Source organism: Eimeria tenella, genomic scaffold, assembly GCF_000499545.2.
Source record: "Eimeria tenella Houghton genomic scaffold, Eth_scaff108, whole genome shotgun sequence".
NCBI lineage: Eukaryota > Apicomplexa > Conoidasida > Eucoccidiorida > Eimeriidae > Eimeria > Eimeria tenella.
In genome coordinates, this window is record NW_013541470.1 from 9371 (window position 1) to 32312 (window position 22942).

Genomic DNA, 22942 nt, shown 5'->3' on the forward strand with positions numbered 1-22942 from the left:
GGGGGCCCCCCACTCCGGCCGCGACTTGGACTGGGGGCCACCCCCTGGGGGCCCCTCCTCTTTGGCCTGGCGCCTCCAGGAGGCACTTGAGCGCTCCATCGTTTGCCGTTTGCTGGCGGAGCCACGGGGGCCCCCCTGGGCGCGGCCGCCCCGCTGGGGCCCCTGGGGGCCCCCTGGAGCCCCGGGGGCCCCGGGGCCCCCGGAGGCGCCCCCGCCCTGGGGGCCCCCGAAGGAGCCACCCGAGCCCCCCATAGATCCCGAGGCTTCGTGGGAAGAAGAACCTGCGACGGACTGCTCTTGAGCTCTGCGGGCTTCCTCTGCTGCTGCTGCAGCGCCAGCAGCAGCACCAGCCACTGCAGCGTGGTGCAGCGCGAGGGCCCCCGGCAGCAAGGCAGGGGGAACGCCCCCAGGAAAGGGGGGCCCCATGGGGAGCGGAATGCCCGGGGGCATCATGATGGGGGGGTGGGGGAACATGAGGTGCGGGGGGCCCCCCGAAGGATTCGCCACTCCCTGAAGATCTCTGTTTCCTCCCCCCCCCCCCGAGTTATTGTGGGTGTTTTGAGCCTGCATTGGAGCTGAGTATTCAGAAACCCAGCAGCTAGGGGCGCAGCGGTGAACTTCAGCTACAGCTAGTCATGACTCTGCAGCCTATCTTTGCAGCTTCTCGCTAGCGGCGCGGCGCCTGCCGTGCAGCCGGTCTTAGTCACTCAACCGGAAAGTTTTGCATTTCAAACACAAAAAAGCAACAAGTTTTCGAACTCATGAAGCCGCGTCGGCGAGAACACGGCGCCAGCTGGCGACACAGACAAAGTGTATGCCCAGCATGCAGCGGTGGTTGGTCAGGTTGCAATGCAGGAAGCAGCCTGCGCCTTAACAAATGGATCGTCGCAGGAATTAATTCACATTTTGCTTCTCTTCAACTCTTCAGCGCACAGGAAAACGCGCTTTTGTCCCAAACACCAGAATCCGAACGGATCCAAAGCCCCAGACCGAGAGGCGACGAGTGCAGAAAGCAGCCCCAGCCCCAATTCAGAATTCACATTTTTGTTTTAAAACCTAGAATGGGAGCTTCAGGACTTATAACCCGAACAAGTAGCATAAAAAAATTAATTTATTTAAAACTGATGGCAAAGAGCTCGGGAAACAGCCCCAAAGGGCGCTGAAGCGCTGCAGAGCAAGGTGAATGGAAGTTGCTGTCTGCCATTCAGAACGCGGTGCCCAACTAACTCTGCATCATCTATTAAGTATCTATGCTTATATACATATATGTATCTAAAAGACACGAGCACGAATGCGCAGGGAGTCAAAAAACTCTCGTTGCATTACGCGAAAAAGGCACTGCAGGGCGGACACCAGCGAATGAGCTTGTTTGTCTACTAGTGCTGCTGCACTGTTTGCATGAGGAAGCTCTTACTAAGACACTTTCACTGCAACCTCTGGGGGCACTCAGAACAATATAATTGTTCCCCAAGAGAGAGCCCCACGTACCCGAGCTATGGTCTGTTAACCCTGACAAGGAAAAAGCGCCTAAGGCACCACAAACCCTGAATGTACTGCCCTGAAGCTGCTGCTGCACTCAATGCTCAATGGACTTTGTCTATCGAACTCCTATCAACTTGGTACTCTATAGTGTAGGTGAGTTCCAGCGAGTATTTATTCCTAAACGTGACCGCAAGCTCTCGAGGACGAAAAAAGTACTATATTTTGTCAAAGTAATGGTATTTTGGCTGTCTAAACCCGACATCAGCCAGGCTGTAAACACAAACTATGAATATCCCATTTCGTTTCAGCCTTACAGGTTAAGTACCTTCATGGTGTTCCAAATGGTGGAGACGCTCACATTGCACGAACGTTTTGTGAATTTGAAAACGAAAAAGATGAGTTACATGGACAACGAAGCGTACATCTCCCTAATGGGCTTCGCATATGCGTCCGCCAGGTGGCGCCGCAGAATAACATAGTTGTTTTGTTTTTGTCGGTGTTCTGTTTCAAACACTCCAATAGGGAGTTCCACATCGTGGGGCACTAAGTAGACAGCCTTTGGCCTCTCGAATGTGTCGAGAGTCAGCAGCGTTTCTTCTTCAATCTGCTTTAGCACGAACGCGCGCAGCGCCGGAAGTGACACAATATCTTCATAAGATGCTCCGTATTCGTCGGAAAACTGCGCACAGCAGCCCCGAAGCCGGCCAAATCCACAGTGACTCTTGCCAAAAGTAGACAAGATAGAGACTCTTATTCCCGAAAAAAAGCTTCTTTATGCCTGATTTTAATCCCCAAAAAGGTGGAAAAGAGCTGGTACAAACAACTTACGGCAAACCGTGTCTTCGCCCAGCGCAGCACCGCGCTTCTCCTTGGCTGGATGATCGCCACAAGCGGTGACTGCAGGCGAAAAGATAAACAGCAAATGCAGCAGAGTTTCACGCTGATAAAAGAATCATGGTCCATTTCCTCTTTAAAAGTCAGCATCACTGCATGTTTGCTGCTTATTTACATATATTTATCTGGAAAATTTGGCATGAAACAAGTTCAATGAGCTTGGGGTGGCTGACATGGAAGTCATCCGCGTAGAGCAAAGCGCGGCGAACTATCGGGACTTTTCGGATTTGTCTTTCGGCTTCTTCCAAGTCAATGAATTCCCCTTCAGCAGTCAAAACGTTGCGAGACAACGCGCTGACAATCCGAAGAGGCAAATCCGGTCCCGCATAAACGGCCACCAGGCCCGTTTTGTACATTCCTCGGCTTGTCATTTGCCGCTGGAAAGCAGTTTGATGCCGGTAATAGCCTGAAAAAGGTGTTTTAAACAGACTCGCAGGCCTTCTGTGCGTCCGGCTTAAGCCAGTACACGCAGTTAAAAGCAACGCCATGCTTCTAGGGAAAGAGCTTTTGCGGCTACAGCTGTTCTTTGAAATCGAGAGGTAGGAAAGCTTCTGCTTACCAACAGACACGCATGGCCCCAGAACGACAACCTCCCCTCTGTGAAAAACGCACCTCTCAAGTCTTTTTGCATCAAAACTAATATTGGCTCAAGGTGCGCAGCAGAAAGTCAAATTATGCGGCTAGGCACTGCCGTCATACTGTCTACTAGTAAAAGGGAAAAGCGCAGACTTACTCTGTCACTGCGTGGCCTTTGCTGCTACCTCGAACACTAGGTCGCGTCAGTTCCAAAGGAGTCGCGCTTTCCACAGCCTTGACATTGTCCCCGTCATTCAAAGAAGCATTCAGAACCAGCGGGGAAGTGACTGCTCTCCTGCCAGGCACTTCATCTGCATGGAACTCTATCGACTCTGCGTCGTCAGCGGCATTCAGCTCCTCCAGAGCCACTGTAACTACCGGAGACGCCCACCCCAAAGGCGCCGCTCGCATTCGCTGGAAGTCCTGAGGGTCTGAAGGGCTGCTATTCTGCTGGCGGCTGGAGAATGCAATCCCGGTCTCAGGGGAGCAGCAGGCCTATGCAATATAACATGCATGCACGCAGAAACCACAAAATAAGCTATATATATGCACCTCCTCTTGAGAAGATTGCTTTTGTTTGCCAAGCGGCTTCCCTAAAGTGCTGAACAACCGCATGGCGAAAGGAAAAAGCGATCTGCGTAGCGCGTTTTTTTGTATGTTTCCTCTTTTTGTTCGGCGATACACCTACATGGACAATGCTTATGGAGTACATCAACTGCAGTTCTTTTATTATCTCGCTGGAAACCAACGCAGGGGCTGCTATGATGGTGTGAACGCTGGCCAGCTTCTCCTTTAGGTCTTCGAACGGCTGTAGACAGCAGAGACGCAGATGGCATAACAGGTCATGTACACCAGATGAAAATGCTTCCAGCTCCTCATCATCCGTAATTCGCTCATAAGCACGATATTTGACAAATAGCACAATGGGTCACGCAGTTCCAATGAAAACTTTACTAAAAAGAAACTGTCCACCGCTGTCCAAAAACGCTCTCAGCGCTGCTGACCGATAACCTCTGCAGCTCCAAGTCACCCGTTCGCCAATACGACCGAGCGCGCCACCGCAGCTTGAGAAGCAGCATAAAGCGTCGCAGTCGGCCCATCTGCTTTAGTGTGCGGCGAGCCTGAGGAAGAGTCCACAATGCAGCAGATCTCTTCTCTCAGATCCACTTACACAGGGGCTCTGGTACTCCTCTTTGGATGCAAGTGTACTTACTGCTGAGTGGAGCAGCGGCAGGATTCCTCCGGATGCAGCAATCATTGTTGGACGTAGTGACTCGACATCCTCCCGCAAGGTCAGCAGCCCCTGAGTCCACGGAAAGTTGAAAACGCAAAACACAGTCACTTCAGCGACTCGCATGCACCTTAGAACCCCACTAAGGAGAAAACAGCATGCACATAGGGTCCAGGATTCTTGGGAAGATTGGGAACTCCGCTTCCATTGAAGATGCAGAGACTCTGCGGCTAGTCGCGTCCATGGTGGCTCCCATTAAGGGCATCTGGAATGCACGGAAAACTTTTAAATCATGCAGGCTGCCTACGTGGTGGGCGAACGCCACAGTAGCTCCAGCTCTAATGATGGCGAGATGGATCACGCGCTGGTGGATCGAAGCCAGAGAGTCGACACAGAGGACCCGGTCGCCTGCGGAAGCCACAGATGTCTAGCAAGGCTCGCAGTTAAGCCGGTAAGTAAAGCCAAATTGAACCGTACAATTCAGGATGCATCATAAAAAAAAATGCTGAAGGGCCAACTGCGAAGGCATACCCTCTAGAATTGACAAAACCCTGGCCCTCCAGTCCGTTAGCGTGTCGAGAGATGCCAGCACGTTTTCGTTTGTCAGCATTGCTCCATTGAAAGGCATCGACAAGGCTGCAGCGTTCATTAACCAAAAGAAGCACGATGTAACACATATTGTAACTACATTGCACCGCTCTTGCTGCTAGCAGCCGCGAGTAATTTTCGGACTAGAGAAACCATACTGCTGAAACTTCACGCCAAAAAGTGCCGTTAATTCGTTACTGCGGGCGAGGTGTGGGGCTTGCCTCTTGGGTAGATGACAGCAAGAACCTCCACAGTGTCAAAACCCGAACGAACGATGACTTTTCGACTCTGGCCTGGAGAGCCCTGCAATGAGCGCAGGTAGCGTCAGTCGGACGTCGCAGCAAAGCAAAAGCAGCATTGAGGAAGGGCGAGAAGCCGTTACTTTTAGCACTGAGTTATTCCACTGCTTGTTGTTATTTCTGCTAAACGGTGTGGCAATAATGGTCACACGCTGTCGCAGCTCTAGCACGGTCAGGAGAACTGGCGTCGACATCACTGGACAATCACTAACAAGACACTATTGCGTACAAGCCCTTACTTCCAAGGGGTCAACAAGGTCCCAAAAGTCCACGAGAGTCAGGTTGAGTGCCCTCGCTCGCTCTATTGTGTAGTCTCCTACCTGAAAAATTCAACAGGTGCTGCATAACCCTTAACAGCTGTGTTGCATCTGCAGTGTTCAAAGGACCAATCTACTTTTCACGGCAGCAGCGCAACACGCAACACCAAACACACGAGACATGGACATAATAGCAATTTATCTTCTGTCATGGCCTTCATAAGGGTAACTTGCCGCATCAAGGGTTATGACTGTCGACAGATTCGAGAGCTGCCCGCCTTCAAGCAGGTCGAGAACGATCTCAAGATGCCGCCAGTCAGTGCACAGGTGCGTCATCTCTGAAACACCACAAGCATTGCAAATGGCTTTCCAGCCTGAAGTCCCAAGATATCGGGCCTCATCTATTTGGCATTACAAAGAGTGCAACAGGATTTGCTGCTGCAACGTCGCTTCACACATCAACCAAATGTGGCTGCAGTGTCTTCTCAGGTGAGGCCAAGAACAACTGCACTCGGAGGATTCCTGCTCACGTGTGTGAATCATCACTTCCAGAAATCGACGGGGGTTCATTTCAGGATGCATAGGCACGACTGTCAAGCCGTACGCGCCCGCTGCTCACGCAAAACAGCAGCTCCCTGCATCCCACACCCTCCTTTCCGTTTCTTGGTAATCACCCTTTTTTATGGTTTTAAAAAAGAATAAGCAACATTGGCATCAGCAGAAGCAACAGGGTTCTGCCCTCCGGGTCTTCCATTCATGAACGATTTGCCAGCGCCCAAGAAAGACTCAAGAGCAAAAGTACAAGTGCTCATTGTGGATTTCATTACCGCCAAAGTCCGCCAGAAGTAACTCTACAGAGTTGAAAGCCCAAGTTCCGAAAAACTTAAGTGGCTCGTTGGAGCCATCGCGTTGAGGAAGTTGGGAGGTTGGAACCATCTGGTCGAACGCTGCTCCCACCGACCGCGCCACGAAGTACCCCTGTGTCAATCCCACAAAGAGTATTCAAAACCATAAGCGCGTATATGCCTCAGCTCCAGCTAGTTCGTCACGTACATCAGTTTCATGATGGCTGTTGCCGCACCGAGACCTGCACAAAGAGCAGCCACTTAACTTACTTGTTGATATGTGATGACGGGATACCCATTTATCTCATCTACGTCTCCGGTCAGTAGCCAGGGAGAGTCACCAAAGAGCGCTGCAGCTCTCCGCAGCAAATCAAACCTGCGCAAAGGGCTCACGCCATCACATACGCCAAAGCAAGTCAATGGACAGTCGCAGTACTCGCCCAGCGCCACAAATAGACAGCATGTGCATTCTGACCAATATCAACCCAATGTCTTAATCCAAGAGGCCACACAAAAAAATGCCGCGGTTGGTGGTGCGCCATCGGCCAAGACAATTAAGAAAAGCCTTTGGCAGCAAGTAGATAGCCACCACTGCGCTGGCCAAACACATACTAATATGTAAGCTCCACACTCCGCTACAGAAATCATTGCAAAACGCATGTTGATATGATGTCCGAAACAATGAGCGCATCTGAGAACATTTTCTCTGTAAAACATTTTTGTTTCTACAGAGCCTTTAGACTGACGGGCGCCGTATTGAAGCAGAACTGTCTGCAGCCAATTGGGGAGGCACCGTGCTGCCTTCCAGTGGCTTCTGTTGTTCAGAGCGATAAATCGAGCCTTCTCGTCCATGGGAGACGCCGAAGAGCTGCCGACTCTTTGTTGAGTTCACGCTGCGGCTCCTATCGGCAGCAACGGAGAAGAGTTCAGTCGTCTCCGGATTGCGTGCGTCATAGCTAGTTGAGTTTTCAGACTTTCTAGAGCGCGAAAAGTTGTCTCGAGATGATGTAGGGGAATTTGGTCCTGCCTTTGCAGACGGCAGGGGCGACAGCGGACGACTTGGTTCATGTTTGCTGCCGGTAGTTGCAGCCAGGACGAAAAGAACAGGTGGCTGGTGTTGAGGAAGTTCCAGCATTGAAGAAAGCCACAGCAGCAGTGCGCACAGTAGCAGCACATGACTACGACGTTTAGCTGGACGCTGTGTCGCTGCCGCAGCTGGCATCAGCCTGTGGACAAGCGCCATGGGAAGGCCTCTTAACTCCACCCCAAGGTTCGCCCACAGGCATACAGCTTGTTGATGCGAAATCATCCGCACCTGTTTCTTCCTTGCTAGGCCCCGCGAAACATCAGGTTGCAAAATGCGTCATCCTTCAGCTAACTAACTACCAATCCAATCAGTCCATCGCAGCCTGGCCGGGACTTTTGGGGGCCAGGCCATTAACTGCTGCTCAAGTTTGACTCCATGATCCAGAGTGAAGCTTAGCTTAAGCAGAGGCGGTTTCTGGCCATGCCACAATAGCGATCTGAAGGACCCAGGTGACGTGAATGCTGCTAGGTAGCAACTCCAGCGAAGTCGGCCACAAGGTCTGCCCTCCTTTCATTATGGTCAGTACCACTAAGATTTAAGATAAGGACCTCAAAAAGTTTAGACGCTCCATCATTAGTGAAGCTCGCTAACGATTGAGAAGTCTGCCGCCAACAATCGATTAGAGCGCGAGCGTTCGCGCAGCGAGTGTCCGTGAGGGTCTGTTTACAAGCTCAGAATTGGTATGAGTCATGAGCGCCTTACAGATCGACTGTTTTGCCCAATGAGTGCTCCACAAAGAGCAATCCTTCACCTGCCTCGACGGATTACCATGGGGCTGAGCCGAAGGATAGGATGGGTCAATGGCTGCGATACCCGTCCTTATCTTAGAGCGAAGAGCCTAACAAGATATTTAAATTTTCATGGTAAGTAGGTTATATCTGTTAACTTAAAAGCAAGCGGCTCCAGGGACTTTGCTTGTCGGAGGTTATCGTCCATGTTTTCGCACGAGGGCCGAACTGCCACTAGCACAACACCTTTGAATAAGGGAAGTCTCACAGAACTCTTTATTTGAGGCTCCACAGACTACATTTACTCAGACCCTGGATTTATTAGTGCAATCTTTAAGGCTGCTTGGCTACATACGCCCGTCGATAGTCCTTGACATCTTGTACGCGATCTCCGTTCCCCAGATTCGCTGTCTCGGCCGACTCCCTTCTCCTGCGCGCACATACAGACGTTTAGCGTCTTAGGCTTCTTTTTGACGATGCACAACGTGCTCCCAGGTTGCCATTCATCCGCCTCTGTCGAGCCGTGCGCAGTGGACCCAGCAACTGCCGATATCAGGGGCATGGGCTCAACATGCCAGTGAGATCCGCCTTGTCTTGCTCCTCTTTCGGAAAGACCCGTCTACACCAGCATCCTGGCTGAGAGAACTAGGCGTAAAACAATGGCCAAAGCAGCGACACCTCCGTGGCGGCTTTTCGTACTTTTCTGTTGCTGCGTATACAGCAGAACACATGCATATAAAGTGCCCAAAATCCACTCAGACAGCCCAGAGCTTCCTTTCAACGGAGGACTCCATGCGTGGATCCCACAACAGAAAACGCAGCACAGCAGTACAGTGTTTCAAGTTCCCTCTCTTCCACTGCATCAATCTACTGTGCACCGTTCGCATACGGGTCAGGCTCTAACAGGCACATCTGCAGAGGAGCCCGTTTCCGAGACGAATGGAAATGAAAGAGAGCCACAACGCCGCAGGGACCACAGAACGCTAGGCACAATGATGGATCTGTTCTGCTTTCCGAAGCCAAAGCTAGCGTCTATGGGGGGTGTCGGGCCGGCTTTGCTGCCAAGAGGGCAGTGCTGTATGCTGCAGTTGCAGCGAGCTCTACGTAAACTGCAAGAGCAACAGGGATTTGAAGAGGTGAGAGGCATGCAGGTACACTGGTAGCTAGGCCGCTGCATCTCCGTTGTTCTCCACGTGCGTTTTTTCACCAGAGCCAAATGAGTATCTTGAGGCTCAAAAAAAGCGCTTCCCTTCTGCAGTGGTATGAAGTGCATTCCTTGAATACATTTTTGGGCATTTCAGGTCCGCACAGGGTCGCTGGCGCAGGCTTATTTGTGGCGCCGCAGCGGCCACATGGAGCACTTCGCAGACAGCATGTTTGAAATTGCTGATTTCAAGGCAGCGCAGAAGACTGACGCATCTGGAGAGACAGTAGAGTCAGAGGAGCAACAAGAAAAGCCTGAGCAGAATGGCTTACCGACTGATACCAGTGGGGATAACGGCACTTCATATTTACTGAAGCCGATGAGCTGCCCTCTTCATCTTTCTCTTTTCTTCGAACGTTCTGTGCGTTTTCCGCCTATATCAGAGCCGCAAATCAACGATACCGTAATTCCTGATTCTTGTCACGCAGGAACTGACCTTGTGTCTTGAAGGGTTTTGTCCAAAAGCGAATTTGCTTTTTAGGGCCTCCAAAGTATTCAAGTATCCGATCTTCGTCAGCTTCGAAAGAGGCTAGGGCATGCTGCGCTGCATTGTGTGTATCTCAGGTCCGTTCAGGGTCTGATGCGCCGCTGCGGATAAGTGAATTTGGGCATGTGTACCGGCGCGAGGTGCCCAGCGCCCTCTCAGGCCTCATGCGTCTGCGAGAATTCACCCAGGTGCCGCCAAATCATAAGAGTGTCATCAGTAGACTAGGATTCACAAATGAAATGCATTTCAAAGCGATAAATATCCTTTCTTAAACATCGCGATGCGGCAGCAATGTGCACCGATAATTTTAGCCCCACAGCGCTGAAGGAAAGGACACCTATTCGCACTATGTCCGCAGGATGACGGCCACATTCTATGTCGCCTGTCTCAAGCTTTGACTGAAGTGAAAACGTTTCTTTCGGGCTGTCAAAAACTTTACAAGGCTGTCGGCTTCCGGAAAAAAGACATAAGTTTTCATATTTCAACGAGGTAAATTAATATTTCCGTGTCGCCGCAGCCAAAAGCCCATCACCCTGAAATTCTCCGTGCCCCGATTACATCATTGGCACAATCGGGTGTCTCAGGAGACCTGGGATTTTTTACGCGTTCCGTGGTGAGAATGCGGCTCGTTTTTGAATCTCACAGGCCTACCAGCAGCCAGGGCTCAGAGCAAGAGTGGGCCCATGCGGAAGTAAGTACTATAAATTGTTTTACGCCCACCTATTCGCTGCGATGATGCAACGCGCTATCTGGCAGTACCTAGCCCGAATGTTGACTGCTCTGCATAAAGAGTTGATGGCATGCGAAGTTTTCGAGCTGAATTTATGGGCAAATTATCTCCAGTTGTTGCGCGGCAGGGACTTTTGCGCACCGCGCTGGAAGAGCTGAATATTCCCTGCAAGGTGGCCGCTGGTGAGGGTGCCTTTTATGGTCCAAAGATTGATATTCACGTTCCGAACGTGGAGAGACGACTGTGGCAAATAGGAACGTTGCAGGTATTTCACTCAAGATATAATAAAGGCCGCAAATACTGAGGAAGTTGCCCGCCGAGACGATCAGACATTTTATACTACATGCAGCACTGAGCATTTCTAGCTCTATTCAGCATATAATCAGCGTGTGTACAAAGTACTCGCCTATTAACTGTCTTTCTAGACTTCCAGCACCTGCTGAGGCGAATATTCATCATCACGTTTGCGGTTGGTGTGCTCTCGATTCCTTCAGGTCGACATGTTTTCGCCCAAGGCTTTCGCTCTCGAGCCAGTTCCATCCACTGAGGACCGACTGTGCCTGCTCCACCGTGCAATGTGTGGATCTCTCGAGCGTTTCCTTTGTCTCGTCCTTGAGAACTCAGATGGTCATTTAAAGCCCTGGCTGGCGCCGACGCAGGTAGGGCACTGGAAGGGATAGCCGCATCGTTGGCTTCTGCCACAGCGACTGGAGGTTGTCTTGGTAATAAACGCTGAGAGTTCTGTGAGCAGGTGGCTATACTCAGTGTTGGAGAGGGGCAGGCGAGCGCCGCTGATGCCTTAGGTAGGCGCCTTAGGCGGTCGAATGTCCGTGTCTCAATTGATACGCGACCCATCCATATCTCCAGAAAATTGAAGTGAGCACAACGCCAACAACAAATCCAATGCCCTCCTTTTGGCTCTTTTCGCACGAGGTAGTTCACATCTAAATAAAGAGGCTATCGTGACTCACATAGTTTTATGAGCCCTAGGGCAACGTAAACGCAGGCGACGCTCTTATGTGCGAGCACGGCACATAAAAGCCTTGCCCGCATTTAAGGTTCCCAAGGGAAACACGTGAGACCTGGTGGCTTCGCAAGGTGAAGACTATATTCGCTGCACCTCAGCTTCCTCTACTTGGCTTTTAAACTTTTCTGAGCTGCTTAAATTGTTTTCAGTAGTTGCATTTGGTCACCTGCTGGTGCGAGTGCGATGATTCAGGCTATACTTGAAGTACCGGGTCCCTGAAATTTGGCTTATGGGAACGACAGACCAGGAGAGGAACACGGTCACCGTGCGTAGGTAAGTGGTGATGATTTTCTTTTTACAAACTCAAACATTCCAGTTTGTTTTTTTCGTGCATGTAACCGCAGTTCTTGTTCGTTCAGTGGGAGTGGACATCATTGCTCCGCAATTAAGTGGCCAGAGGTAGGCCGCTTCATCGTTCTATGCAGGCCTCGCGGGGAGCAGCAAGTTGTGCCCGTCGAACGAGCTCTTGCGGCCGCAAGACGGCGGGCCAAGCTGCCATTTTAGCTGGGCCTTCACGGAGCTGTAGCGCAACGGCAGCAAGATAGAGTCAACCTCCACGGATAGAGTCAACCTCCACGGTCCGCCAGACTTTTAGAACCACGCGGCCGCCGCTCCACCTTTTGCAGTGTTCTATTTGAAGATTGCGCTTCACTCTGCCTGTTTGAGGCGGGGTACTGGTGAATAATTTCATACACAGACAGAGTCCCACCACGTTACATCCGTTTCTTGATGCGCGTTTAGCATTCAGTATTCGAAAAAATTCTCAGTAATTTTGAAAATTAATGGTAGGAGTACACACCGCGTCTACTCCAAGCTTAGTTAGTACTCCAGCAGCTCACAGCTATACAGGACTAGGAAGAATATAAGGCTGCACTTCGGGCCCATTGTTCCCAGTAGCCTAAAGCGTCAAAAGTTGCCTGGCAGCGCCTGTCAGATTTTGTTGGACACTGCACGTAAGCGGCCAAGCGTTCAAGATGGCTAGAGCGCTTCAACCTAGCCTACCCTGTCCAGTCCTGCTGAGTGTTTCATTACCCCAGTCTTGCCCCCTTGTGTTGCCGCTACAGCATATAAAACTCGTTATAGTAACGAGGAGAAAGTGATCGACACGCCAAAGAACAACCTTACCTCCTGCCAATGGAAGGTGCCCCGGTCAGAGTATCTGTGCAGAGAACTCTTGGTGAGTCTTAACTAATCCAGTGGAGGATCATATTAGTTTTGTGTCCACTTAAATTAGCTATTGTTCTGCAACGTACGTGATCTGTTTACATTTGTGTCCCATGCGCTGGTCAGCAGTCCTGAGCACGGTCCACGTCGACGTACATCTCCTCGACTAGGGTACAGTTCTACGGTACACTACACGGGCGCTGTGCTGCCAGCCACGAATTTAAAGACACAGACAATGGAAACCAAGTCAGTAGAGCGGCACAACGTCTACAATAGCATGTAGCAACTGCGTATGGAGAACCTAATTCGAACAAAATAGCGCTAAACGGCGAAAGTCTCAGCTGCCATTTCCAAAACTCTCACTTCTCTCCTCCTACTGGCACAATTTTGCACCTGACTTCAGGAGGAGTCGTTCAAAGCCTCCTGTACGCGCCAGCCAACAGTGCAGAAACTCTGCAGGGCTTCACGGAAAATAACAGTCGACTCCAGCGTGTACCTCACTGGTCACTGCTCGCGTCGGGTGTATTTTGGTCGGGGGGTGACAAAGTTGCCGTTTCCGGGCTGGACGAAGGCTCCACGCGCTCTTCGTCTGCTTAATGCGCAAAAAAGAGGACAAAGGAAAAAATTAGAATATTGAACTCATTTACGTCTCTAAATATGCTGGTACGGGCAATCGCTCCTGCTGACTGAAAACAGACATACTGGAGGTTGTCGGCAAGCTCCATAACAAAAGAACGCCGTCGTCCCCAGCAGAAAGAAGACACACGGGGTTACAAAAGTTGACCCAGGCAACTTGGTTGACAGCTGCGGCGTGCCCCCTTAGTTGTTGCAGCATGCATCCCCACACACGGTGCCAGATGTATATCTGTGCATCTGATGCACACCCAAGCATAAACACATGGCATGAAGGTTTTAGAGCTGCAACCCTACCGTTCAGGCAAAGGCAAAGCTTTGCGTTTTCACTGATCCACCTGTGCGTAGCTAGATAAGAGCTTCAGGAACTTGAGTCATGGTGGATCCAAAAAGAGCTCTCAGAGTTAGTGAAAGGTTACCTTCTGAGCCCGATATCACCAGTTCCTCGCGTGGACCACCAAATGCTGGACGGATCGCTAGCCTCCCCACTTTATGGCCCTTGTATTTCTGTACAATCTTGCGTTCGTCCAGGTCCCAAAGTCGCAATACCTTAGGGACCATAAAAGGACAAACGCCTTTCACAGCGCAACAGTGAATGGCAAGCTGACCCTTTTAGGCCGCATAAACCCCCATGGCATTCCACGACAACGTGTCGCCTTGCATTCAGAAAGGAGGGCAAATTCGAAACTTGCTGTTTTCTAACGTTTGTTTCATTGCGTGGTGGTCGTCAATCCGGAGAGGTGGCTGCAAACCTCACCGGTGGCGTAGTTGCTGCGCTTATCAGTATTTGATTGCAGATCTTGGACGGGCACGCTGCAATGACTAGGTCCTTCTCACTAGCCCTGCAGTTACCAAAGTAGTGGGCAGTCAGCAGCGTCCTACCTTTCCTCTTCTGTAGCCCGGGACATGCTCACCTTAAAGAGACGAGCAGCTTGTCCTCGTGTCTCGTCTGGACAACGTGACAAGAGCAGCTTCTACGAAAGTGCCAGAAGACTTCCAAAGAGACTTCTAGCTGCACTAGTGGAGCCTTACTTACCAAAACGTCTCTTCTTTCGTAACCAAGTCGAATAACTTAATCTGGCGGTCTGCAAAGAAAATCATTACGCTGTTTCCCCGAGGAAGTAAAAAGCCCTCCTGCGGCCTGCCCGGCAAAATCCATTCATATTCCACAACGTGCGTGGGTGTCAAGCTGGACTCCTCAAGTGAGACAAGCGTCATGGTTCTGTCAGTTGCCATCGATATAAGTCTTCTTGAGCCTGGCACCCACTGGAGAGCAACAATCGAACCGCCATGCGGGCAGTAATCGCCAATGCGTCGGCCTTCTTCCCAAGCCTCAATAAATGCAGCTTCACCACCAGCTGCTAGCAGTTTCCCAGTGCTATCCCAGTCTAGAAACGCAGTAGCACTGGCCAGACGTTGGACACGCCAAAGCAACCTGCACGTGCCAATGACGTTGCCGCTTTCAAGTATCGGGCGGGCTTGGGTCTGCTCGAGGCGCATTAGCAGGTCCGTATCGCCCTCCAACCAGCTTGCCAACCACTTCGCTCCAAGCTGACTTGTTGACTCGCACTCTCCCGAGCTTTGTTCGCCCGGAGAAGTTTTTGTCCCCGTTGAGGTTTCTGTGGTCAGTAGCCACACGCAGACCGATCGGTCTGCAGATCCCGACGCTACGAGAGCTTCTCTCGAGTTTGAGTGCTTTGGAGAAACTGCAATTGTCCAGACTTCCATGCGATGTGCGTGAAGGCAGCCTACGCAGTACTGCGGAAGGAGAGGTATTTTGCAGCGATGGGGCTCAATTATGCTCTTCGGCGCGAAGCTCGAAGACTCAACGTGCAACGGGCAAGTAAGAATTTGGAAACGACGAGCATGATCGAGAATCGTCGCCAGCATGGACGGCTGCATTGCCACCGACGCTGGCAGCAAGCACGTGATGCGGCTAAATAGTTGGTGTCTGCTCAAACTCGATATCTGCAGCACGTGAGCCAGTAGGTCGCTGCCTTGATACATCAAAAGCGCCGAACACTCGTGGACTCTTTCTACAGTTGCAGCGTCGAACGCCGAAGCACTAAGATCCTCTGCACAGAGTGTCATCACAAATGGGGCTGATGTGTGATCTATGGCAAGCTCAGCATTTACAGCTGGAAGGGACCTGCAGCACGTCAACGACACAGCTATCTCCTCCTTACTTCTCAGGCACTTAAGTCTTGCATCTAAAGTGCTGCAAGGGTCCACCACCATCTCCAAAAACTTGTGTTGCATTAGCAAAAACCAGCAACCCTGTCTTGTCGGGGGTTCAAGCGGCAAACGCAGCAGAGCCCTCCCCGCTTCTATCCAGTTCCCCTCCAAGATACTTCGGCGCAACATGCGCATGTCAGGCTGCAGCAGCTCGACTCCACTAGCCTTTTCAAGAGATGCCACAATGTCCCTGACACAGCAGTGCCGCAGCTGTACAGCAACCAATTCACAACGTCGCGTGAGGATAGGTCAAGAGACAACGTTTCGCTGCTACACTAACATCAGAGCTTATATTTGTGGTCATGTCTTTCACGTTGTACATGCCGACCTGTAGCCCATTTCGTCAAGAGTCTGCAAGATCAAGCGCAGCACTTCTCTTGTGTCGAACCCCCTCCACATGCTGCTAAACTCGCCGGACACAGGGCGAGAAGGCGGAGGTCCCCGCATCATCGCTGGAAGAGCACTCCTGGATATTGAGGGTTCAGCAGCGGGTCCATTCATCGAGTCACCGTCCGGAGCTACTGCTGGCGAACTGATGGTAAATCTAGAAGGATTAAGCATAACACAATCATGATGCTCCAGCAATACAGAAGAAGCCCAACTGCCAACGCTGCCTTCAGATTGAGATAAGGCTCAACTAGTGCCGTAATAATCTTAAGAAAGACTCTCAGCGTTGGAAGAACGAGAGTATTGTTTTCTCCCCAAGACCTACCGCCCTATGGCCCACGGTCTGGTCTATCAGACTGCAGCCTCGTCGCGCATGTGCAGCACTGATTAACTGTCAGTGTTACCAAAGCTGTAAAAGCTAAGTTCCCATCACAGTAAATAAGAAGGAACTCATTCAGCCTCTACAGCAGGATGCCAACACTGAAGCTAGTCCCAGTGTCGCTCTCCCGCTGCCAGTCGGGTCAAGAATCGCGACGCATGCACATTAGGAATAAAATCAGTCATTGAGGGACCAGTATTTCTACCACATGTCAGTTTCTCGCTTATTTTTAATATTATTACGCGTCTGTACTCTAGCTGATGATTAGCGGAGCACCTTAGCAGGAGAGGGTACCGGCAGCGACTCCTTCAGTGGATGGTACCATTGTCTCAACAGGGTGTCCAACACGTCTGTGCATCGAAACGCCAATTTTTCTTGAATACTTGAGCGTTAACAGCTTGGCTGATGCTTTCTGGCATGGAAGTCAAACGCATAGTGCTCTTCAATGCACCTCGCCAGTCTTTTTCAATGCTAAAGTGACCAAGTCAGATGCATTAGCTGGCTGGTGCGAAGAACTACTGGTACAAATGGAGCCCCAGAACAAAGATGAGCTGTAACGAAGTACCGTCCTAATGGTTATTGGGCCCATCACTCTGATGGAGAGTGGCGCCGTCCCCAAAGGCGGCGATATAAGGCGCGCTGCACAACTGCACATCGTTGATTGAAATCCTGCTCTCAGGTGAAGAATCTGCCAAAGCTCTCTATGAAACCTTACTTCTCAATTTTTCACGGAGTGATTTAGTCAATCCGCGGACGATTACGCCGACGCTTTCGCGAGGAGCAGTTCTGTCCTGCTCGGACTGCGCCTTTACTTTACTAGGAGCACTTAAGCAGGACGAATAAGCTCAAAAGATTGACATGCAGAATATTCACAGCTCCTTTGAGCCTTATAAACTACTGGAGCTCATTTTGAGTACTTAGGTGGGAAGAATTTTTAGTGTAGAAGAACTGAACCGGTAGAAGCCTACGACTGAAAATGGCATTCGACGCACGCAAAGCGTGGGTCAAAAAGAAGGTGATGGGGGCCTTGAAACTAGAAGATTTAAGCTTGTGGAATAGCCTTATGGCCAGAGTGAGCCTGGAGTGTCTACGTCGCGCATTCACTGCAGCTGCCTTCCCTGGCGGCAAACATGAGACACAGTCTGACTTCATACATTTATATAATTCCTACGTTTTCATATGTGGTGCCGGAAATTTTAGTCATGCATCCCTTGCACTGAACAGATATGGGAAGACTTGCATAGTTCTTTTTAGGTCCCGTTGCTCGTTAAAGGTGGGGCTTCAAGTATGGTGGTGTCGTTCCTTCGAGCATGCTGTGTACCTCGCAACCAACGCGACGTTGTAGCAGTTTGAAATGGTTCTAGTAAGGATACAGTCCTCTACATACCAGCAATAAAGTGTTAGGGGAGGCTCTGGAAACAACGTACTACTTCGTGCTCTCAGGATGGTCAGAAGGCAGACAAACTGTTGACTCATTTCCTAGAGGCAGGAAATACAGGAACAGCAATATTCTTTTCCTATGCAGAGTCTGAAAATTTGGGAGTAAGCAAATGCTTCCCTATAAACACTTTTGGCCCATGAAAGGAACCGCACTAGACACTGTTGAATTATTTGTTAGCCATGCAAACATCTCACAAACAAATGCAGAACGGAAGTCCTGATCCGACTACAGGCCTTCGGAAAGCTTAGAAGGAAAAATTGGTATCCACTTACTTCAAATGTTCGTTTTCAGGCTGTATCCAAGCAACGTGAGTATTGATGCTATTTTGCGCAGGCTCCTCTGCTGGAGATGCAAAATGGCCCTTTGCAGTTCTCAAGTGGCTCAAATGTCCAAGCGTACGCGCTGAGACTCTGCTCTGGACCAATTAATTTGACTGGCAAGGTGAATATGACATTTACTAGAAGGCTGGAAAGTTCAATTTGTAGACATTGGGTAAACGAACATACATGTTTTCACGCACCATCACGTTTACTGCTACTGGCCCTCCGAAGCACGCCTCATAAAAGCTAAATTTGAGTGAGTTGTTGGCTGACTTACAGGGCATAGACTCCATGAATCGCTACGTCCTTGTTGGCCTCATTAGCCCTCACATTCTCACCGATCTCGCCCTCATTTTAGAGGGCTTCTTGGTTCCTCTTCTCTCCGACCGGCCTGAGCAGCACAATCACGACAGCGCGGAAAAAAGTCCTCAGGAAGTTGCAGATGACGGAAAGCCGCCAACTGCGCAACTTTTAAAAGTTGGGGCTCGAGAAAACTCTGCGGCTTCGACTTACTCACACGTGGAAGAGAATGATTCGGTACATTAGTGATCCATCTGAATAACCACCTAGCAATAGAATTAAGGGTGGCTTCACATTAATCCTCTTCGTGCCACCATCACAATCTCCGTGCAACTGAAATGCCGTGCATTGACAGGCTGACAGTGAGGACAGTGACGACATAGAAGACTTTCTATCCTCTCAGTCATCCAGCAGACGGGAGTCAACATCGGCAGCCGAAGGAACGACAGTTGCTGCTCAAGAAAACTATTCTGAACCACCTGCAGGAGCTTACAATGCAGCTGAAGATATAACCAATGACACTGCTTCAGATGATAGTTCCCCCGTGTTCGATCCAGAGTGCAAAAGTGAGGCACTCACCGCAACTCAAGAGCTGCTTACGCACATAAAGATGGCTTCAAGCAGAATAGCAACTCCGCTTCCAATGCCCACTGTCGACGCTGCCACCCAAGGTGGCCATGAAGGTATAGCCGATGAGTCTACGTTGGAAGCGGCAGTATCACAGTGGCAAACGGTAAGCTCAGTCTAACTTGCCCTTTACTTTTAATGGTTTAGCAAAGGTACAAATCAAACAATGCAGCCTGGTAATAACTAAGAAATTGAAGGAGCTTCGTCTTCCTCGCCTTCCGCAGCTGATCTGGCGCCTGTTGGATTCTGAGAAAAATCGAAAGCCGGATTCCCTCCTGCCGATATCTGAGGTCAACTTTTGGAGAGATCGGTACTTATGCCCTGGATCACATTTGTCAAGAGCTACTGCTTTGTTCCTCAGTGTAGCCTGCAACGTACTCATCGTATCACCTTACTGACCTTCCTTCTTCCTGTATTTGCATTACTACGTCTTCGTTGATTATTCACAAACATACGCATCCATCTTCACTGTGTTTTCCACATGCATTCGTCAGACATGCTGCAGTCTCCTTACTCTACGAACAGCTTCTCGCACCGCAATGCCAAGAGGCAATACAAACTTATGAAGAAAAAAGGCCAGATTCTGAAGCGCTCATGTCTTTCAAGAACTCCATGAACGACCTTCAGCTTCTGCATGTGGAATCCACGAACAACCTTCGTTTTCTGTCGACTCTTGAGAGGTCTGCCCCTAAATTTCTCGCAGTACTGCCTGCCTGCTGGTCTGATCTATCTTACAAAATCTGTTTCAGCAAGAAGCAAACTACAAAGCCTATCAGTGTCGCGCTTCAACACGTTCTTATTTGACGCTTCTGCTTTATCAGATATTTCACTACTCTTGAATCAAAACCGCTGGGCCCCATGGCTGATACTATTGCCTCGCTCATGGATGCTTTGCGAATGGTGTGGATAACATCTCGGCACTTCACTAGTGATGAACAGATGCAGGGTCTGATGGAAAGAATCGCGTACCAGGTGCGTGTAGAACAGTTAGCATGTTTATACTTGTAAAAGAGGTCAGCCTGAAAGACTGCTAAAAGGTTTAAGCTATAGCAAAACGATGTACTTTCTTCTTGCTGCCTGCGTCCTCCATTAGCTTGAGATCCGTGTTCGGCAAGAGGCTCGCGTGGAACAGCTTCTGAGAAAAGAAGTGGATGAAGCCACCACAGTACTACGGCAGTCGCGTGACTTGCTGGAAACGTGGAAAGCTGAGTACTTCAGCATGCGCTCTCGCCTCGAAGAGTCTGAATGCGACCGACGGTCAGTTCTTCACAAGCGTACAAAGCTAAATTATTGGATCGACAATGTGCGTGCGTGGAAATTGACTTGCTGTATCTGCGATCCAGAAATTCAAATTCTTATTCGTAGAGTTGGCTCTTCAGCTTGGTTTAGCTGCTTTTGAGGATACGATGAAGACATTTGCTTTTAGGTGGGAATTTGACCGGCGCAAGCTTTTCCGGACAACTGATTACATGGCATCAATGTGCACCAAGTTTGAAGAGATTGCTAAAACAATTGGACAATTCAAGCGTTTTATAGGACCTAAATTACACTCGGTTACCCGGTCTCGCCGAGCGATAAACAAACTGGCCGGAAATATGCAGGTTTGCCCCTGCATTTGCATATGCACTGTCTCCAGTGGCGTGCATGGATTCTGTTCCGCTGAGGATCAATAGCAGCTTTGAGTTGTACGCACTCCAAACAGCCAAGTTAATTCATTCTGCGAATCACATTGAGCAGTGCTCGTTTATTGTTGGGCCTGCAATACTTCAGGCTCTTGTCGGGCTATTCGATTCTGTTTCCGATAAAATTTTCTGCGAGAACAGCTCAGAAGATGTTCTCAACGTTGTGAAACAATTTTGGCAACGTACGGAGGAACTGGAAGATGACTGCATCATGTTTCTGGATACAAAGTTTACCAGGCTTCGTTCTGCTCTGAGTGCTTTTCAAATGCTGAAGGACTTCACCACTACGGCAAGCAGACCAAGGATCAACGTAAAGCTCGGAGAGAAGTTTGTGGACATTCTCAAGCACTTCAGTATGTGATCCCTTACGAAGCGAAGCATCTAATGCGCCCACCAGCTACGGCTCAAAGGGTTGCGGTTTTTCCCACAGCAGGGGAAAAACCATAATTACAATGGTTTGCCCCGCAGATACTGAGGTTGACCGCATGCGTGACCTGTTCGAACAAGGAAAAGATAAACCTTCCATACCAAGCCACATGCCTCCCGTTGCCGGCGCAATTTTGTGGTCAAGCGCGCTTTTTCAAGCTCTCAAGGCCAGCGTCTTGGCTTTCAAGCAGATGCCGGAAGTCTTTGACTTCGATCAAGCAGAGGATGTCTTCGGAAATTACCTCTCCTTTGGAAAATCGATCACTGCATATCAAAATTCCCTCGTGAAGCAGTGGCAGGTGAGCTGTTCATATGTGCTTTCCTGATCCCGTTTGTTTATGTTAGCCTCGCAGCCCATAACCTGCCCTAATCGTTTCTTCGCGGGAGCTCCCTTCCGCAATGTGACAGTCGCAGGGGCTATTCCGCAGAATCTCCCTTCTGCTTATGTATGCTCCTGAAAAATATTGGGCAGGTCGATGCGGTGAATACTGCTACGGAATGTCTAAAGTCGTACGTTCTTCAGCGGCAGCCTAATGGCATATACGCAGTGAACTTTCGCCCTGAAGTATGGGTGGTGATGCAAGAAGTTCGTCATCTAAACCAACTAGGAGTGCAGGAAGCGCCCGCGGCTGTTTTGAACGTCGCTCTGCACAAGGTGAGGGCACCTGTTTTCAGTCACAGCTTTTCGGACAACGCACGCGGCCTCAGCAAGGAAGTTCTGCTCTTTTTGCTCTCACGAATTCTTCCAACTGTTCGTGAGCGAATCAGGAGAGGTTTTGCCAACATCAAGTGCTACTTGAAGGCCTTGTGGACAAGTTGAATACCACACTTTCAAGCATCATTCCAGCCCACAGAAACCTGCTATCGAAACAGATTGCTGAGCTTCATAGGCAAGCTTCCACTAGCAAGAGCATTCGATTCTCTTTAGTTCCTTGACTTATCGCACCTGGTAACAGAAAATGGCTAGATATAAGATGGGGCGGACAGGCCCACTCAGTATGGAGCAGCCGCATACCCTAGGCGTTGCACTGCGAACTGCATCTAGTCGCAACAAGATATCCGCAGTCTAGCGGCCTTTTGACGTTGTTCATGGCTACTCAGGGCTGTTCTTCCGGGCCTGACCACCTTAAACTGGACTAGCCTGGGGCTAGAAGACTTTGTAAACACGTGCCTGAAGTCGTTGACTATCTTTAAAGCAACGTGCGAGCAAGTTTTCAAAAATGTGGAAGTTATCGAGCAGATTGTGAAGGAAATTGAGAACGCGCAACTGGTTAGAGACTTGAACTGGGACACATTCGAGCCCGTTGCCATTCAGGTATGCTTCAGGCAGACCTTCTAATTATTCTGCAACATTTGAATTATGCCTCACGCCACAGAATCTCTTGAAGATGTTGCTTGCGGACAGGACTTCTACGAATACATAGAGGAGCACAGGGCCAATGTAGTTGAGGCCCTCCAAGCTAAATATGAGTCGATTACTTCATATTTAAAAAAGATTGAGGAGCTTTTAGAGGGCAGGACCACTGGCTCTAGCGAAGCCATGGCGGCATATTATCATTACTGGGAGAGAAGAATTTTTAATGCAATAGCAGCGATGCTGATAAGGGGTACGTCTCAAACTTTCAAACAAGTATATGGACTAATGAACAAACTTCTACGGCGGAGTGCTGTCTCACCGCTTACCCAAGAGATGCAGCTGCAGATTATAGTGCCTTGCTTTTCAAGTTTGACCGAAAACATATGTCCGTCACTTTTTGTCTCCTTGCAGCAACTAGTCGCTTTCGAGCCTTCTTTACTTTGTCATCCCCAATGTGCCGCTGGCCAGCAGTTCTTCGGGTGACTACAGAATTAAACGAAAAGGAGGTTGTTATTCACGGAAGCACTCATGCCATTTTCAAAACCATATCCAGATT

General features: G+C 49.9%; 7 protein-coding genes across 7 annotated transcripts in view; 3 read left to right on the top strand and 4 right to left on the bottom strand.

Annotated features, from left to right (window-relative positions):
- ETH_00027195 (uncharacterized protein) overlaps nt 1-570 on the bottom strand; it is a gene marked incomplete at both ends in the record, with an annotated part of 3542 nt that extends 2972 nt beyond the window's left edge. Inside the window, one exon of the mRNA XM_013372778.1 lies at nt 14-570. Within this exon, the coding sequence (XP_013228232.1) occupies nt 14-570 (557 nt within the window). The remainder of the gene's footprint in view (nt 1-13) is intronic.
- Nucleotides 571-1882: 1312 nt separating this feature from the next.
- ETH_00027200 (uncharacterized protein) lies at nt 1883-4811 on the bottom strand (the record flags this gene model as incomplete). Its single annotated transcript, XM_013372779.1, has 10 exons — nt 1883-2161; nt 2311-2379; nt 2550-2782; nt 2936-2973; nt 3110-3447; nt 3641-3760; nt 3957-4073; nt 4166-4255; nt 4491-4591; nt 4715-4811. 10 exons carry the CDS (start codon nt 4809-4811, stop codon nt 1883-1885), a joined length of 1482 nt encoding a protein of 493 aa, XP_013228233.1.
- Nucleotides 4812-5525: 714 nt separating this feature from the next.
- ETH_00027205 (uncharacterized protein) lies at nt 5526-7307 on the bottom strand (the record flags this gene model as incomplete). The annotated part of the gene is made up of 5 exons (XM_013372780.1): nt 5526-5665; nt 5858-5938; nt 6155-6305; nt 6443-6548; nt 6919-7307. 5 exons carry the CDS (start codon nt 7305-7307, stop codon nt 5526-5528), a joined length of 867 nt encoding a protein of 288 aa, XP_013228234.1.
- A 1339-nt stretch (nt 7308-8646) lies between these two features.
- Nucleotides 8647-11939, top strand: ETH_00027210 (threonyl-tRNA synthetase, putative; the record flags this gene model as incomplete). The annotated part of the gene is made up of 9 exons (XM_013372781.1): nt 8647-9123; nt 9289-9552; nt 9756-9866; nt 10196-10369; nt 10536-10673; nt 10903-11067; nt 11160-11284; nt 11628-11708; nt 11861-11939. 9 exons carry the CDS (start codon nt 8647-8649, stop codon nt 11937-11939), a joined length of 1614 nt encoding a protein of 537 aa, XP_013228235.1.
- Nucleotides 11940-13096: 1157 nt separating this feature from the next.
- Nucleotides 13097-15968, bottom strand: ETH_00027215 (WD-repeat protein, putative; the record flags this gene model as incomplete). The annotated part of the gene is made up of 7 exons (XM_013372782.1): nt 13097-13188; nt 13302-13472; nt 13652-13781; nt 13990-14074; nt 14269-15307; nt 15419-15657; nt 15796-15968. 7 exons carry the CDS (start codon nt 15966-15968, stop codon nt 13097-13099), a joined length of 1929 nt encoding a protein of 642 aa, XP_013228236.1.
- Nucleotides 15969-17209: 1241 nt separating this feature from the next.
- Nucleotides 17210-20964, top strand: ETH_00027220 (uncharacterized protein; the record flags this gene model as incomplete). Its single annotated transcript, XM_013372783.1, has 9 exons — nt 17210-17404; nt 18008-18115; nt 18274-18531; nt 18650-19027; nt 19146-19231; nt 19416-19601; nt 19743-19893; nt 20015-20224; nt 20692-20964. The coding sequence occupies 9 exons, from the start codon at nt 17210-17212 to the stop codon at nt 20962-20964; spliced, it is 1845 nt and encodes a 614-aa protein (XP_013228237.1).
- Nucleotides 20965-22389: 1425 nt separating this feature from the next.
- ETH_00027225 (uncharacterized protein) lies at nt 22390-22869 on the top strand (the record flags this gene model as incomplete). The annotated part of the gene is made up of 1 exon (XM_013372784.1): nt 22390-22869. One exon carries the CDS (start codon nt 22390-22392, stop codon nt 22867-22869), a length of 480 nt encoding a protein of 159 aa, XP_013228238.1.
- Nucleotides 22870-22942: the final 73 nt, after the last annotated feature.